The following is an 18,616-nucleotide window of genomic DNA, read 5'->3' on the forward strand; positions in this document are numbered from 1 at the left end:
ATCTACAAGCTCACAACGCGTCATGCTGCGAAGCGTAGTGGGCTTGTAGATCAGCTATTTTCAGCAAGTGAAAAAAAACTGTCATTACAACAGCATCAAGGCCCGACAAAATACATTTTGTTCGACTAAATCAACTGTAGATTTAGACGACTAAAATCTTATGATATTTAGTCGACTAAAACTAGACTAACACTAAAACTAAATGAAAACTATTCAAGAGACTGTGACTAAAACTAAAATCTAAATTTGCTGCCAAAAACAACACTGCTCTGTGGTTGCGGTTAGGTTTAGGTTATGTCGGAACCAGAGCCTTAGATATAGACAGAGTTACGCAAACTACTGCGTTCACTTCATGGGGCCAGTGGCAGTAGCCTGGCTAATAAGCCGGACTCAAATCACACTGTCGTGTGGTATTTGAGTCTGGAAATGCTGTGTATGGATCTTGTTTCCCGGGGGGCGGGTTCAAACATTTTCTCTTTGACGCAATTGGTCAGAGCTACTGTCAGTCAAAGGTCTCAAGCATTGAACGTCAATGTACCAAAGCCCGCCCATATTGCATACCGTGTCCCGATTGGCCACACCAGTTCTCTGGTGTAGGAAATGGGCATACAATTAGCTCTTCGCTAAGTCCCACCCAAGCCCGTTGTTGGCCAATACCACGTTAGCGACGGTTACTACGGTAGAAAACTGGTCACGCTTGCAATGCTGGTCAAAATGTTTAAGCAGTGTCAATAAATATATTTGCTGTACAGCATGTAGTACAGCGGATTACCAAAAAAATTTTGCACTTTTTCAAAAAAGCATGAAACTTTTACCATAGTTAGATGATACCATGAGGTGTATTTTCAGATGTGGAGTCAAGTCTGATTTGACCTCTGAGGCCCGGGAGAGGTCAAATTCTAAATGGCTGCTTAGCTCCAATATATAAAGGAATCGTTCAGTTTGTGATAAAAGCATGAAATCTGGTACACATATAGCCAAGGGCATCCCAAACATAATTGGATGTGGAGGCATCCTGAATTTTCAACATGGCACCCATTTTTCAAAATGCCACCATTGACATCCTATTATAAGGCAATATTTTCTAAATTTCCTTATGCTTTAAGTAGCATGTAACATATCAAACTAGGGGGTTTTCATGATGCTAAATCCATTCCAAGCATTAGTTTGGGCTAATTGGCCAAATTGGGCTAAATTTGGCCATAGCAACTTGCCCAAATGTGCTGACATCAGCACAGTTGGGCAAGTTGCTATCGCCAAATTTAGCCCAATGAGTGTTTTTATGCAAAACTAATGCTTGGAATAGATTCAGCATCATGAAAACCCCCTAGTTTGATATGTCACATGCTACTTAAAGCATACGGAAATTTAGAAAATATTGCCTTATAATAGGATGTCAATGGTGGCATTTTGAAAAATGGCTGCCATGGGTGCCATGTTGAAAATTCAGGATGCCTCCACATCCAATTATGTTTGGGATGCCCTTGGCTATATGTGTACCAGATTTCATGCTTTTATCACAAACTGAACGATTCCTTTATATATTGGAGCTAAGCAGCTGGACTAATGTGTGGACCTCAGAAAGAGGGTTTGTTTTCTTACCTTGTTATGAGCAAACTAGTCCGTTCCATGAATTATTTCGCTCCGTTGTGCAGTTTAATAGTACATATTAGAAATAAAAATAGGCTCTCATTGACTTCCATTGTAACAGGGGAACAGCTCTCAAAGTCACTCTTTTAGAACACTAAGCTGATTCTGACCGTTTATGACATCAGGAAAACTCACTCACTTTTATTTTTAATAAAAAATGTCAACGTTGTCTTGTCTGTTTTTGTTTTGACTTCAGTGTTGCCACATTGTGTGAGAGAAATAAGCCAACCCACCTCCAAAAACAAGCCAACTCTTAAAGCCAAATCAAGAAAAACAAGCCAAAACAAACACAATAATATGACCATATATAATCATAATAAAAAGATTGTATGCATTTATCATTATAAATACTATGTAGGCCTATGTCTATGATAATTAATGTTTTGGTAATGTATTACATACACTAATTATTAGCCTTAAGCCAAAAGTAGCGGGAAATAAGCAGACCTGGCAACCCTGACAAGTTTGTGTGGAAAGAAGTTCCGGTTTGCCTACAAAACGATCTGATTGGTCCAAATCTGTACACACACTTCTGAAGTAGCCTCGGTCTCAGCCTTCCATCCAGGCCGTTGGATGTAAACAAATGTATTTGATCTCGTCCACTTGTCGCAAACACCATACACAATTGTGGACGCGTTTGAGGGAGACACTTTAGGAGAAATGTCTGGGACTGCAGCTGGGTGCTCAAACAGCATGGAGACTTGTTTACAAACGAGAGTTGGGAACACCAGAACCGCTTCACTGTATATCTCCAACCAAAATAGTTACTTTATAAATCTATCAAAAGACGAAAAGTTTTCCTGATGTCATAAACTGTCAGAATCAGCTTTTGTTGTGTTCGCTTATGTGCTAACTGACTGACTTTGAGAGCCAGGTATTTGACCAGCATGCAAGCGTGACCAGTTTTCTACCTTAGTAACCGTCGCTAACGTGGTATTGGCCAACAACGGGCTTGGGTGGGACTTAGCGAAGAGTGAATTGATCCTCTCCAGACCGTAATCCGCCGGCAGGCAATTTTCTTTTTGCCAACGACTGATTCGGTCTGGCTTATTAGCCAGGCTACAGTGGCAGTCCAATGGTGGCTCTCCCAGAGTAGTATAAAAGAGAGTAATGACACTCCCGTTGACTGTCATTGTAACAATGGAATGCGGAAGTGCTCCTTCTATCTCAATGGAATAGTTCCAGCCATCGGAGCAATGTTTGGAACTATCGCCCATAGGCACCCGCTTTGCGGCGAGATCAAAGAGTACATTACTCTGGGCTCTCCTCCTACATAGACTTCTATTGAGAATGGGGGACAACCGACTGGGACATGTCCTGGACCGGAAGTATAGGCAGAAATGCATTGGACCCAGGCAACCCAAGCTTTAATGATCTTAAATCCCTTTATTTTAGATTGTTTTGTAGTATTAGTACAACATAAACATTAAAGAGACTTTAGTTGTCAGTGTGCAATACTTTAAAAGATACTTTAGTTGTCAGTGTGCAATACTTTAAAACAGTTGTCATGTTGCACACATGCTTGAAATAGCTCTTATTTGCGCCGCCCTCGTTGAAATCAAATGTATTTCCAACTCCAGCTTGTCTCAGTTCAGGCTGGCTGCATGAACAGCGATCATAACTCTTCTATTAGATGGCTCTGGTCGGAACTAAAGCCTGTACCCCACTGATTTTTGTTTTTTTCTATAATTTTTATCCCACAATTTTGTAACCCAGTTTTTTCACCCAGTGCCAATTATTATCTAATGTAATCCTGGGCGCTACACTTCCTCTGCCAACCTGGGGGGGCAGCGGACTGACCTCCTGCCTCCTTATATGCATGAGGAGTCCAAGCTGCTTATTCTCACCTGACAGGGGGGAATTTCCCTGGCCGGACGTAGCGCGTGGAAGGAACACGTTATTCCGACCAGTTCCTTTCCCCTCCATCAGGCGCCCCGGCTGGCCAGGGGGAGGTAGTTTTAGAGACCAGGATTACTGCATGTTTTTTGTGAGGGTATACCTACCCTAGGGGACACGGGGAGAACATGCAAACTCCACACAGAAAGGCCCTTTTGCCAACCCCACCTCGGGTATGGGCACTGATGAGGAGGGAACACGCCCCCAGCGTCCCCAGCGGGAATCGAACCCCACTGATTTTGACCTGGAAAACGATCAGTGGCTAGGATTTGCCTCCTCCCCACGTGAAACACAAAGTAAACGAAACGGCAGCAGAAGGGGGAGGACAGAGGAAAGGGCTTACTTGGGCGGTTTGAGGTCGCGGTGGATGAGGGCCTTGGGCTTCATGGCGTGCAGATAGGCGACCCCCTCGGCACACTGCAGACACCAGCTCATGGCGTGGGAGGCCGTGTACGGGGCCTGCGGCTCCGCACCGTGCAGCACTGTGTGTGCACACATGTCGTTTGTGTGTGTGTGTGTGTGTGTGTGTGTGTGTGTGTGTGTGTGTGAGTGAGTGAGAGAAAGAGAACATTGTAAGAACACATGAGAATCCATCAGAGTAACTGGTACAGAGCCTCACTGACTGACGTCGTGTGACGCTGTGGAACTATAGTGGCCCTCTGGGGTGACTGTGGAACTATCGTGGCCCTCTGGAGTGAGTGTGGAACTATAGCGGCCCTCTGGAGTGAGTGTGGAACTATAGCGGCCCTCTGGGGTGAGTGTGGAACTATAGTGGCCCTCTGGGGTGACTGTGGAACTATAGTGGCCCTCTGGAGTGAGTGTGGAACTATAGTGACCCTCTGGGGTGAGTGTGGAACTATAGTGGCCCTCTGGGGTGACTGTGGAACTATAGTGGCCCTCTGGGGTGAGTGTGAAACTATAGTGGCCTTCTGGAGTGAGTGTGGAACTATAGCGGCCCTCTGGGGTGAGTGTGGAACTATAGTGGCCCTCTGGGGTGACTGTGGAACTATAGTGGCCCTCTGGGGTGAGTGTGGAACTATAGTGGCCTTCTGGGGTGACTGTGGAACTATAGTGGCCCTCTGGGGTGACTGTGGAACTATAGTGGCCCTCTGGGGTGACTGTGGAACTATAGTGGCCCTCTGGAGTGAGTGTGGAACTATAGCGGCCCTCTGGGGTGAGTGTGGAACTATAGTGGCCCTCTGGGGTGAGTGTGGAACTATAGTGGCCCTCTGGGGTGAGTGTGGAACTATAGCGGCCCTCTGGAGTGAGTGTGGAACTATAGTGGCCCTCTGGGGTGACTGTGGAACTATAGTGGCCCTCTGGGGTGAGTGTGGAACTATAGCGGCCCTCTGGGGTGAGTGTGGAACTATAGTGGCCCTCTGGGGTGAGTGTGGAACTATAGCGGCCCTCTGGGGTGAGTGTGGAACAGAAATGATGTACTCTTGTGCTGTATATATTTATATAGACATGTTACATAAGATTATTTTATCCTCTTCCGTTTCTTCCCCAGGGGGGGGGGGGGGGGGGGGGGGGGAGTGTCAAAAGTCAAACACAAACTATTTCATTTTAAGAATGACGTTCACAGCCTTACAGCATACTGCCTTACCGTTGTAGAGGGAACCGCCTTCGGCGAACTCCATGACGAGACAGACCTGGGAAAGAACGCATGTCAGAACAATAAATATGGCTGTTTTTTTTTATTTAATAAAAGCTTCTTTTTAACTTTTTGAGTGCTCGGGATAGTCTCTCTTTTTTTCCATATAGAACAATAAATATGTTGACCGTCCCGTCGTCTTCACGTGCAGTCCAGTCAGTGTGTGGGAATTACGTGCAATATTGAAAAAATAAACAACAGTATAATACAAATTGGTAACAGGTAATTCCCGGGTGTTCTCCTCTCACCGGATTGTCACAGGATCCGTAGAGCTTCACAATGTTGGGGTGGTTTACCCGCGAGAGCTGACGGAGCTGCAGAACAACACAGCAGATAGAGAAGGAATTCAAACAGTTTTAACCCATTTTGACCTGAGATCAGATTCTAAAAATGACAGTTTTCTGAAATAGCTATGTTTCTATGTCAGTCGTGCTTCGATTTTTCAAAAATAGCAGACCTACAAGCTGGTAGCGCGCCGCTCGGTGGCGCGCTATGAGCTTGTAGATCTGCTATTTTTCAATAGCTAAAGCATAACATAATGCTAACGCCAAAAGGGGTTCCCGCCCAAAATGGGTTAAAAAGGTATATTTAGTGATTTCACTTAATTAATTTTTGACGTTCTTTTAGGCTACACAAAAATATTATACACGGACGGACTGCCTGGTTGGCAATAGGCCTATCTCACAGAATTTCCCCGCCCCCTTTCGGAGCTAGTGGTGATAGCGTGACGTCACTCCATAGACACTACATGTTAACAGAGGTAATTTAAGAAGTCTACAACTTTTGTTTTCTCAAGGTAAGGTTTGTTCTATCTGTTCGAGCTGATTTACCATCTTGTTTGCTTCATAATAATATTGGTCACATTTTTACATTAGGAAATGTACTTAGATTCTCCAGAGAAAGAAACGTGTAAATGCTAATGTTAAATGACACCACTAGCTACCGGAAGGGGGCGTGGAAAGGGGGCTGTGAGATAGGCCTATTGGGCTACTTTATGCTGTGCAGAGGCCGGGGACAGGTTTGTGTCCATCGGCTCCTATAATTTAATGAACTATTAAACTATATAGCTGTTAAGACTAGAATCACTAGATTGTAGCCTAAATATTAAAGTAATTTCCTGACTTTCTATTTAAAAGGGACATTCAACCATAAGCCGAACACATTAATAAATAATAGCCTATAATAAAATGTGTTTTTCTCCCCGACAGCCTGCTGCTCCTCGCAAACACAACACACACAGAATCAGATACATAATATATATATATAGCCACTTACTGTTGCCTGATTTGTGCTTCTTACCACGGTACAGAACTGATTCAACGCATCTCATCCGCTGTGATATTGTAGGCTACATAAATGTTATCTGCGCACACATGCGACGAAAAGCAATCCAGGCTTATGAGTCGAACTTGTAGGCTATAATATATTCGGGGCGCATGTAGCGTATACGTCGGGACTCGATTGGAGCATAGCGTTTATAGATTGATTGATTGATTGCAGCTGTAAAACAGTTGTGTAACTGTAAGTTGTGCTTCATCAATGAATATAAGAATAGATGAAGCATGCATGGATGGATCGAATAGCCTGCAGGGACCATGCAGGGCCTGGCACGTTATATAAAAGTTTTAAAACATCCTTATTTGGCGGGGAAGATTCTATATGGACATATAGCGTATCCAAGTGTGTGTGTGTGTGTGTGTGTGTCCCTATAATAAAGTGTATTTTTTCCGACAGCCAGCCACCCTCTGCTGCACGACACCATCGTGCGATTAAATACAGGCTTGAACTTAATTGGTCGTTTATATATTGATTGCACTATCATTGCATCACGGTTGCTTGCAATGCCAGGCAACTTATACCAGTTAAATGCATCCTTATAATTGGTGGTGATACATTCTCTATTATATGGACTAGCAGTAAAGCGTATTTTAGTAGTCTCCCCTCGTCCGTTCCGAGGTGATTTGGAGAATTATATTCATCTCACTTCCACGGTCAAAGCACTCACCGGGTGCAAGAGCCTGCAGAGGCTTCGAGAGTGCGTAAATGTATCCACATGCCACCCACCCTGGCCACCCATCCTCCCGTTTAAGTCCACTGATTCACCATTGCGTGTTTACTTTTTCCCTTCTTCTTTCCCAACTGTTCAAAAGCGATATAATGCGAGTTCAATGCTTTCTAAATTAGAAATCTTTTCCGCAAGTGTTTCCATACCCCATTTGTGCATTTCACTTTTTTGATATAGCCCAAAAATCCACCCCCGGCAAGCGCAAAAGCGTTTCTGCGAAAGATGGAGACTTATTCGCATTTCGAAGTGTTTCCATCCAGCAGTTTTTGCGCAAGAGCCTTAATGCGCTGAAGAAACGGCTTAATGGAAACCCACCTTGTGAAATGTGATGCTCCAGTGTCTTCCTTTCCTACTTGTCACTCCTGCCTCCGAGACGCACCAGACTATAGCCTACCTCAGGCTTGAGCCGCGGCGGAACTCCCATTTGCATACAATTTTGGGGGTCTTTGACATGAAAAGGTTTTTTAGCACCACCGATATATAGCCAACAGAAAACCGCTTGGATTTAGAAGACATTTTGTAGAATCGGCCTCAGGTCTGAATCCAAATGGGTTTACGAATCAAATAAAAAGGAGGTGGTGAACAGGAAAGCCCAGAAGAATGGCATGGGTGGGGGACTACGCAGCAGGCAGTTAAAGACAAAGAAATACATTTTAAACAGGGACATTTTCAGCGCACACGCACACCATTATGCCAACAGGTCTGCAGACTCTACCAGCTCAGTGGTCTTGTGGTTAGAGTGTCCGCCCTGAGACTGGGATGTTGGGGTTCAATCCGGGTCATACCAAAGACTGTAAAAATGGGACCCAGTGCCTCCCTGCTTGACACTTAGCATCAAGGCTTGGATTGGGGGTAAGTCCCTGCGACATACTAGCGTCATGTCCAGGGGGTGTCCTTGTACATCAAGCTGCCTCACGCTACAGAAACAGGAGATAGGCTCCTGCCCTATGGGCTCGGCAAGGCTACTTTCTGCAGACTCTGCACAGAGCAACCCAGAAACTTGGTTGTGGCAGAACCCCACATATAGCACAGCCCCGCTGCAGCTTTCATAAACTCGGAAACTAGTAAACTACGCCACCGTGGAAATTAAAGGCCGTTAAACAAGATGTAATGTTATAGCTCTTCTGCAGTTGCAGCCGTTAACGTCATGTCTTTCAGTTGACGGTCTAATGATGCATCCTGGCAGGGATTGTGTGTGAGACTGTGTCAGACTTTTGGCAGCCCTCTGTGTAGACTGACTGGCATTCAGACTTTTGGCAGCCCTCTGTGTAGACTGACTGGCATTCAGACTTTTGGCAGCCCTCTGTGTAGACCGACTGGCATTCAGACTTTTGGCAGCCCTCTGTGTAGACCGACTGGCATTCAGACTTTTGGCAGCCCTCTGTGTAGACTGACTGGCATTCAGACTTTTGGCAGCCCTCTGTGTAGACTGACTGGCATTCAGACTTTTGGCAGCCCTCTGTGTAGACTGACTGGCATTCAGACTTTTGGCAGCCCTCTGTGTAGACTGACTGGCATTCAGACTTTTGGCAGCCCTCTGTGTAGACTGACTGGCATTCAGACTTTTGGACAGACAATGGAAATTGAGGAGTTTTTTTTGCTTACTCGAAACTATTAACCCATTTTGGGCGGGAACCCCTTTTGGTGTTTTAAGCATTATGTTATACTTTAGCTATTGAAAAATAGCAGATCTACAAGCTTGTAGGTCTGCTATTTTTGAAAAATCGTGAAAATCAACCAACAGTGTCTTCTTCGGAGGTCATCATCGCATTATCAGATCAAATAAAAGGCGGTGATATTCATAAATCGTGCACAATATACACACGTGCACAAGTCAACAGGGGTACCTGGTGCTTGCAGGATTCTATGAACATGCAAAGTCCTGCAAAAAATGTGTTCACTCCCAAGAGTTAAACATGCACATATCCTATGGACTGTGGCACAACAAAACAAACAGATCTCACCTCCACAAGGAAAGCCTTCCTCTCGTTCTCACTCTCGATGGTCTTGATGGCAACATCTTTGCCTTTCCACTTGGCCTTGAAGACAACTCCGAATGTCCCTCTGCCAACCACCTGGGGAAGGAGAAAGGACAGTGAGGTTTACTTGGAACTCTTCTTCTTGTACTTAAGTTAAATACACTTTTGAAGCATTTTTAGTACTAGAGTCAATACTTTTACTTCTACTCCACTATATCTCAGAGGCAAATATTGTACCTCTACTCCACTACACTTAATTGACAACTTTAGTTTTTAGATATACTTTGTAGAGATTGATTATTATTACGAAACATACATTAACCACTTCAGCTGATACATCTGCTATATCTGTTAAATCTGCTATTTTCAAAATATTTGTATACATTTGAAAATGTGAAAGGGGACATTATGCAGTACTTTTCCTTTTGGTATACTTAGTTTATGTACATTTTGTTGCCAATACGTTTGTATTTTACTACATTAAAGTCCATTTGTATTCCAGACTTTTACTTGAAATGGAGTATTTCTATATTGCAGTATTGATACTTAAATTCACCACTGGCAGCTGGAGAGATAAAATCGTGCCCCGGGGCATAGCCTAAGACAGTGGTTCCCAAAGTGGGGTCCGGGGACCCCCAGGGGTCCTTGAGGGAGTTGCAGTGGGTCCCCAGCTAAATGATAGTTTGGAACCAAATGGACCCAAGTTATGGGTCTGTAACTCTGAGAGTGTACAAATGTAACCAAATTCCATTTATACACTCTCAAGTTATAATTAACATTAGATTTTACATTATAAATTGGGGTCTCAGTGATAGAAATGCCATTAAATGGGGGGTCCGTATAGACTAATGCATGTGAAACTGGAGGTCCTTGACATTAAACCGGTTGAGAATCACTGCTAGAGCCATACAAATCTTCTCTTATGGGGGTCCCTGGCATATCTTTTCAAACGGGGGTCCGCGGGGCTAATGTGTCAATTTGGGGGTCCTTGACATGAAAAGGTTTGGGAACCACTGGTCTAAGATTTAGACTCTATTTTATGTCAGAATCGATAATGAAAAATAAATACAAATAAAACATCTACGAGTCTTAAGTCAATGGTTCCCGAAGTGGGGTCCGGGGACCCCCAGGGGTCCTTGAGGGAGTTCCAGGGGGTCCCCAGCTAAATGATAGTTTGGAACCAAATATGGGACGTACTGTAACTCAAGAGTGTACAACATTTGTACACTCTTTAACGGGTCCATTTGGTTCCATTTGTACACTCTGAGTTAAATTAACATTGATTTTACAATATAAATTGGGGGTCCCAGAGATATTAAATGGGGGGTCCGTAGCCTAATTCAGGTCAAACCGGAGGCCTATGCCGTAAATAGCTTCTCTTATTATGGGGGTCCTTGGGCAATGGGCATATTATATTTTCAAATGGGTTGGAGGGTCCGCAGGTTATAATGAGTATCATTTTTTTGGGGGGGTCCATGACATGGAAAAAGTTTGGGAACCGCTGCCAGTGTTAAGTCTTAAACTAAAGCCTTACTCACTCACCTCTTCAACTTCAATGTCCTCATACTGGATGTCCTCGAAGGGGTATCCAGGTGGGGTCTCCAGCATCGCGACAGCAGAGGACAGCAAAACAAAGCGATATGGGGTGGGGGCTTATAACTCCCTATTATAAAGTAGTGTTTTATAACAAACACAAACACAAACACGGGAGGGGGGGGGGGGTCCTCCTCGCATACACACACTCAAAGCTATTTGCTATCTATTCCCGACCCATTCCATTGTGTTGTTGTGAATCCAGGAAGTGTCGGCTAGTGGTATATAGTTATAGTTTGCCTCCTCCGCCGTTGGTTACAAAACACTGATCCTCTTCGGTGTTGTTTTGTTCGACGGCTACATTGTAGCGATGATGAAAGACTCTGTCTGACCGCGGAAGGAATAATCCACGCGATCCCGGTTGCTTTTAGTTATAAGTTTGCAGGCCCCCCTTTTTTTCCTTTTTTTTAAGAGCGAGACAACAAGGAGTCTACAGTTACAGTGAGGCAGATTTCATTGACTTCTTGGAGCGTTGCTTGCACTCTGCGTCATGTTAACTCTTTCATTGTAAATGGAGTGAAACGCTGTTGGTGTCTTGAAAGAAAGGCCTTTGTTGGTCGGGTCGCCCCCGGAGATGATCTTGAATGCAGCTCTCTGTGTGTGTGTGTGTGTGTGTGTGTGTGTGTGTGTGTGTGGTGCGTTCGCGCAGACGTGTCGCCAGGCGGCGACAAACTCCATGTTTTGTCAGATGTGACATCTATCTATCTATCTATCTATCTATCTATCTATCTATCTATCTATCTATCTATCTATCTATTATGTATATTCATTCATTCAATCCCTCCACCCTCTGTTATATTAAAAAAAACTGTTACACTGGTCCTGTGCCCATGGATCCCCTATGATGCAGGTGTTCTGCAGCCTGCAGGTGTTCCTGTTCTGTTCTTTGTCTATATAGAAGTGTCTATTTGTACGTCTCTAAATGTTTTGATGAATTGAACATGGTGGACCCTGTTGTAAACAAGTGTAATTGGGTCGTCCACTCACAGTTAACAGCCTTTGTATTGAGTTTGTGCTTGAAATGTACTGTAATTCTGCAAACTGTTAATAGGCCTAAATTTTTCAATCAATCAATCAATGTTCTTCTAGGCCAGGGGTGCCCAAAAGGTAGATCGCGATCTACCAGTAGATCACAAAGGCTGTGCAGGTAGATCACATGACATGCCCCTAAAGAGTATTTAATTTAAATATATTGAAGAAAGAAAACGATAAAAAAAAAAAAAAAACATTTCTCCCCCTCTATTTCCCATTCCAAGTGCATTTGTCTTATACACTGTACAGAATGTAACACGAACTCTACTATTCCGAAGCCCCCTCAGGTACATATTTAAACTATTTTCAGCTAGTCTAGAATCTAGGCCTACCGTGTGTGTGTGTGTGTGTGTGTGCGTGTGTGCGTGCGTGCGTGCACGCGTGCGTGTGTGGTGTCACAGTACAGCAGCTTTTGTGGCCATCAACTCCTTCCAGAAAGTTCTTAAATACAGAGAGTGGCCACTAGTCTATAGTAATGCCACCTGGCTTTTCAGAGATTATTGTAATACTATTGTTGGGAATTCCTTCCACAAGAATTTATATCAAACAGCGAGCTGTGATTTAAATGATAAATGGTGCATGTATATAGCATTTCTATCCAAGGTGCTTTTTACATTCACACACAGATGGTGGAGGAAACCATGCAAGGCAGGCACCAACCTGCTAATCGGGGGCAAATAGGGGTTCAGACAGAGTCTTGCTCAAGGACACTTTGGCTAACTCTGGGGAAGCCCAGCATCAAACTGGGAACCTCATGGTTTTCCTTCCAGACGCTTTAGCGACCAATCTACCCCTGAGCCACTGCTGCCCCATAAGAGAGAGATTTAGAATTTGGAGTGGATATCAGCTTTTCATTCTATGACCAAACCTCGCTGCTTATGTGTCATAATAAGCTATGTTTGCAACTGGTTTCTGGGTGTTGTGATAGTATTGTTGCCAAGAGATTCCATCAACATATGATTGAGAGCTTCAAACACAAACGCACGCACGCACGCACGCAGTGAGTCTGTGCACGGGCCCCCATGAGGATTATGAAAACTATTCGTCCCTGCACGCACGCACGCACGCACGCACGCACGCACGCACGCACGCACACACACACACACACACACACACACACACACACACACACACACACACACACACATGTTTTTGCTCAGTCAGGACAGACTATGTTCTGCTGGCAAAACTGTGAACAAACATTCAAAAAGTACTCGAAACATTTCAGATGTTTAGAAAATGTCAAACATGTTCAGGAATAGTGAAAATAAGACCTCCATAATGCAGCTTTTGTTTAAACATGCATGAGAAAGCATGAGAAAGATGATCACTGCTGTAGCTCAATAACATTGAGCATGTCAACAGAACAAACGACATTAACAACTTCAATCCAACAAAATCTGTCTCAAAACGTTCCATATCACTTCAAAGATGCAATGAGATTTGAACACCTGGCTGTTCTCCAATCCTTTGGGATTCGCATTCATCTGTTGACTACATGCAAATGTCAGAGGAAGAGAGTGTTTCTGGTTGGCTGCTTGTTTGTTTCATAGAGGACGGGTGGGGAGGCTTCCTTGTATAGAAGGCTTTAGCGTTCCACTGAAGTACATATGGTGAAGACTGAAGTACACATTGTGAACAGAGACATAGGTATCTTTCTGCAGCAGCCGAACTGATCATAGACCAGACAATGGCCTTTTCTACAGCTTCACTCACCGCCCTGCTGTTGACCTTGAGTGGTAAGAATTAATATCACATTAGACTACAACACACTCTGTTTTTATGTGTTTTCTTAAGCAATAAGTGAGCTTCTCATTCTTTTCTGTAAATTAAAATATATATGTTTCCACAGGTTTAGACGCAGCTCTTGTTCTGACCCAGCCCAGGTCTGTCTCTGTGAACCTGGGAGACAATGTTCAGATCTCCTGTACTCAAAGTGGCGGCAGGAAACAGTATAATTTGGACTGGTACCAACAGAAAACTGGGGTTGTTACAAAGTTTGTACTTGATTCGCAAAGTGGCAACAGAGCAAGTGGACTCCCCAGTAGGTTCTCGTACTCTCGCCCCGAGACTCTGCTCATAAACGGAGTCCAGGCCGAGGATTGTGCGATATACTACTGTGCTTGTGCAGGCTGTGGCTCAGACCACAGTGTTACAGTTCAATAAGACTCCCATACAAAAACTCTACCAACATGTTTAGAATGAACTAGAAGCAATGGAAGAGCAGAACCTGTTTGAGATACAAGTATCAGGTTAATCATGTGATCATACATTAGACATGGGTTCAGTTCAGAGTTAATATTTTAGATGATTATCAGCCTTTTCAGGGATTTAAAGTTCTCCCTTGTAGTGAGTGACGCATGAAGAGAACACTGAGCAGCCGATTACAGCACAGAGGTTTTTGTATGGAGACAAACCATTGTGAGATTGGCAAGATGCTGCCTTTGGTGGAGGGACTGAAGTCATTATAGGTAAGTTAAGTTTATATAAAAAGTAAGTACATGTATTTATTTTATCGTAAATTTAATCATTTTAACTTTTTCCAGATTTCAAACAAAGCGAACAACAAAACAACAAGATTTATTATTGACTTTGTTAAATAATTTTATGTAATTGATTGGACTACTCTTCTCTGATCCACTCATTAATTATGTTAATATTATTTTCTGAATCTATTAGATGGTAAAATGTTGGCAAATTGGTTCCAATCTGCCCAGGGCTATTTTCTGCATGTCATGTTCTTTCTCTCCTGGCTTTTGCGATTTTGTGTCTGTTAATTTAACTGCCACTGTTGAATCAATCTGGGAACTATTAGCAAAACAAAGGAAAAACAGTGCCACCTTTTCCTTTGAATTTGCTGTCTACAGTCTGTCTCGAGAGACTAGCCTACTGTTGAATAAAACGAAAAATGCCAACACGAATAAATTAATTTCTGTTTTTAATTATTGGAATTGATTTAAAATATACAATCAACAAATATTCACTTTTTAGATTGCAGTATAGTTTCTTCAATATAATCAAATTTGAGGTCTATTTTTCTCCAATTGTCTGTCAGTCTGTTCTTAAAATAACCTTTAACCACGTAAACTCTAATTACATTTTAGACCAATGCGACGCGACGTGAGCTTTTAAATCTGTTTCCGTCCTATGTTTGCTGATGCTGAATGTTTTCCTGTGATGACATGGCCAGAATATGGATGGTAGGGTTCATCAGAGCCATAGAGTATAGACAGAGTTGCGACATTGAGGGGGCAGAAAACAGCCCAGTCATGCATGGTTCATGTACTCACACGAGCCCACATGGACGCATTCCGTAAACTTCCCGCGTCCCTATTCGCCAATTTGTATTGGCAAATGAAGTGAACAGAGTTGTAACTCTATCTTATACTCTATGGGCTCTGGGGTTCATGTAGTTAAGTGACATGTTGGTGTCACTCTCATGTGCCCTCTCCTCTCAGCTCGTCCTCCGTCTCCCCCCAGTCTGGTCCTGATGGCTCCGGTCCAGCCTCCTCTCTCTGGGGACAGTAGTGCCGCCCTGCTGTGCCTGGCCAAGGGCTACCACCCTGACGGTGCCACCCTGTCCTGGTCAGAGGACGGAGCCTCTGTGACGGGCACTCAGGTCCACACGGGCCAGTCGCAGCGCCAGCCTGATGGCAGCTACACCCTCAGCAGCCATCTCACCCTGGCCTCCGCGCGCTGGCACTCGGGACACAGCTTCAGCTGTCAGCTGAGTCACTCAGCTCTCAGCAGCCCGCTGAGCAAGAGTGTCAACAACAAGCAACAGTGTTCCCTCTAAGACAAGAAGAACACATGCATGGAGAAGACCCACCGATACAATTACAATAGTTTTCCATGTTATATGTGATCGTCTCTTTTCTATCCATGCACTGACTGAGGCCATCTGGTGGTGAGGGACAGAACTGGGTTCATTGTTTTGCTGATTGCTTCTCTGTGTTGAATAAAGTTGTTAAATCATGACCGTCTCCAACACATCTTTGTCAAAGACAGATTAAGACAGGTTAAATAACACTCACTGGTAGTGTCTGTTTCAAGTTCAAGGTTCTTCATTCATTGTTACATCTTGTGTACAGGTGTAAATAGACATACTTAAAGGACAACTTTAGTTTTTTTTCAACCAAGGTTCATGTTTTAGGTTGTTATTAGACAAAGTAAAAGGTGGGTGTTAATTCTTTTTCATTTGCTGCTTTCTTTCGATTTAGCGATTTTAGCTATTTTTGACAGGGGGGCGGGGGCATTCGAATATGGGGCAGCGATTTCTTTATTAATATTTACTATAGTCCTGCTAGACCCCAGGAAATTACATCTGGCCACAAAAGATCACAGGATCTACTGAATGGAGGTACTAGGGCGATGCCATACTGTGTGTCGTAGGCTCAATATGTCAGTTTGTCACATTCAATAGATCTAATGATCTTTTGTGGCCAGATATATATTTTTATTGGGGTCTAGTAGGACTATAGTAAATGATACAAAAATAAATCACCATTTTATTTTGTAAAAAAAAATACATATTTTAGCCCCATGTTCGAATGCCCCCACCCCCTGTCAAAAATAGCTAAAATCGCTAAAACGAAAGAAAGCAGCAAATGAAAAACACTCGTCTTTTACTTTCTCTAACCTAAAACATGAACCTTGGTTGAAAAAAAAACAACTAAAGTTGTCCTTTAAAGTAAACTAAATTGATTAGACAGGAGGGTAAGGTAGCCTATAAGGTACGGTAAGGTACATAAAATGAAATAAAAGAAGAGCATCACATAGATCAACAATAAAAACGACAACACAATGCATTTCAGTAGAGTAGTAATAAAATACATATAAACGTTCAGTAGGCCTACAGTACATAGATAACAATATCACCAAAGTGCTTACGAAACAAATGTTTTTTTTAGCAGCTTTCTAATCTATCCTTGCTCAAAAGTGTGCTTGAAGCCTATCCCGATGCTCCCCTCTTCACTATGATACATGGCTTTATTTGGTCTAGGCGTGATTTCAAATTTGGAACAGTATTTTATTCTTATACCTGTAATACCTTCATTGTGAAATTATAAATATACTCACTGGAAATCATTTCTTACTCTACATTTTAAAGTACTTTGATGGCAGGTCTGGTGAGAGGGTCTGAGATGCATTTGTTGTCAGAGAGGGGTAGAGAACTTCAGGACTGCACTCACAAATAGCGTGTGAAAACGTGTACGTCACCAAGAGGAGGGCGGCGTCTGAAAAGCTAGGGACGGCCCTCTCGTGGGCATTCAATTCTAGCCCACATCACTCAGAATAGAGTGACGGTGGTATGTTTTTGTAAATATTGAGCTCGTTCTTGGCATAGTGAACATAGTGAACAAACACCAGGATGGATAGAAAGAACGTCGGGCCCAAATACATTACAAGGACAAGGAAAATGTTGTGAACAAACACGACTGTGCTTAGATACTATGTTGAACGTTATGTCTCTGCGCCAGCGCGCCGGTCCAAGCCATTCTACGTCTCTTTGTAAACTCGTCAATCTGGGACTGGGTTCCTTGATGCTGTCTCGTCTCCATGCTGGAAAGCTGAAAATCGAATTCCGTTTTCTGGCTCATTCCCTCGACGTGACCTGCTGTGGTACTTATTTACTGAGCAAGTCTGCACCATTGTGAGGTCAGTTTAAAAAAATAACGTATACAAGCACACTGGATAGTCGCTCAATGTAAACAAACCAACATAAACACTAACAACTTTAATCCAACTAAATCGGTCTTCAAATTCTCTATCAGTTCTAAAACGTGAGATGAGATTTGTACACCTGTCTGCTCACAATCCTTTTGGGATTTATCGGTTGACTATACTGCACATGCAAATGACAGAGGAATAGAGTGTTTCTGGTTGGCTGCTTGTTTGAAGACAATGGATGACTGGTTGTAGATTGTGTCTTATATGAGTGGGGTGCGTGCTTTCAGACTGTGAGGCTTCCTTGCATTGAAGGCTTTAGAGTTACACAGAAGTACAGAATATTGTGAAGAAAGAGACATTAATCTTTCTGCAACACCTGAACCGATCATAGATCAGACAATGGCCTTTTCTACAGCTTCACTCACTGCCCTGCTGTTGACCTTGAGTGGTAAGAATGTATAACTCATAGAAATTATATTTTCTAAAATCTTGAACATATATATTTTTTGTGACACAATAAGTGAGTTTCTTGTGGTTTTCAAAGTTAGTGAATTAAAGTGTATTCTTCTCCACAGGTTTGGGAGCAGCTATTGTTCTGACCCAGCCCAAGTCTGTCTCTGTGAACCTGGGAGACAATGTGAAGATCTCCTGTACTCAAAGTGGCAGCTATACCATTTACTGGTACCAACAGAAACCTGGTGGTGTTCCAAAGTTTTTACTTTATACAACTGGCAACACAGCAAGTGGAGTACCCAGTAGGTTCTCTACCTCTGGATCTTCTTCAGCCCAAACACAGCCTCTGCACATCAATGGAATCCAGGCTGAAGATTTTGCAACGTACTACTGTGCTACTTGCGCAAGCTGTGGCTCAGACCACAGTGTTACAGTTCAGCGAGATGCCCATACAAAAACCCTACAAATTAGAATGAACTCTGTCTCAAAGCCATTGCAAGAGCAGAACCTGTTTGAGTTGTGTCAGGGAGAGTGATCATATACATAGACCTGCGTTCAGACTCAAGAGTCTATATTTTTGTCTGTTATCAGACTTTTCATGGATTTAAAGTTCTCACTTGTAGT

At 43.2% G+C, this 18,616-nt stretch overlaps 2 protein-coding genes across 3 annotated transcripts in view; one reads left to right on the forward strand and one right to left on the reverse strand.

Annotated features, from left to right (window-relative positions):
- LOC306942259 (mitogen-activated protein kinase kinase kinase 7-like) overlaps window positions 1–11,454 on the reverse strand; it is a 38,197-nt gene extending 26,743 nt beyond the window's left edge. For both annotated transcript variants that reach the window (XM_079528061.1, XM_079528060.1), the window contains exons 1-5: window positions 10,787–11,454; window positions 9,230–9,340; window positions 5,449–5,514; window positions 5,153–5,198; window positions 3,890–4,028 (exon numbers count right to left, since the gene is read on the reverse strand). In XM_079528061.1, coding sequence (XP_079384187.1) covers window positions 3,890–4,028; window positions 5,153–5,198; window positions 5,449–5,514; window positions 9,230–9,340; window positions 10,787–10,852 — 428 coding nt within the window. In that variant the 5' untranslated portion in view covers window positions 10,853–11,454. The remainder of the gene's footprint in view (window positions 1–3,889; window positions 4,029–5,152; window positions 5,199–5,448; window positions 5,515–9,229; window positions 9,341–10,786) is intronic.
- Window positions 11,455–13,559: 2,105 nt separating this feature from the next.
- On the forward strand, window positions 13,560–15,665 carry LOC306942645 (immunoglobulin lambda-1 light chain-like; the record flags this gene model as incomplete). The annotated part of the gene is made up of 3 exons (XM_079528653.1): window positions 13,560–13,608; window positions 13,722–14,018; window positions 15,328–15,665. The coding sequence occupies 3 exons, from the start codon at window positions 13,560–13,562 to the stop codon at window positions 15,663–15,665; spliced, it is 684 nt and encodes a 227-aa protein (XP_079384779.1).
- Between the last annotated feature and the right edge of the window lie 2,951 nt (window positions 15,666–18,616).

This window comes from Electrona antarctica, assembly GCF_951216825.1.
Source record: "Electrona antarctica genome assembly, chromosome: 18".
In the NCBI taxonomy this organism is placed as follows: domain Eukaryota; kingdom Metazoa; phylum Chordata; class Actinopteri; order Myctophiformes; family Myctophidae; genus Electrona; species Electrona antarctica.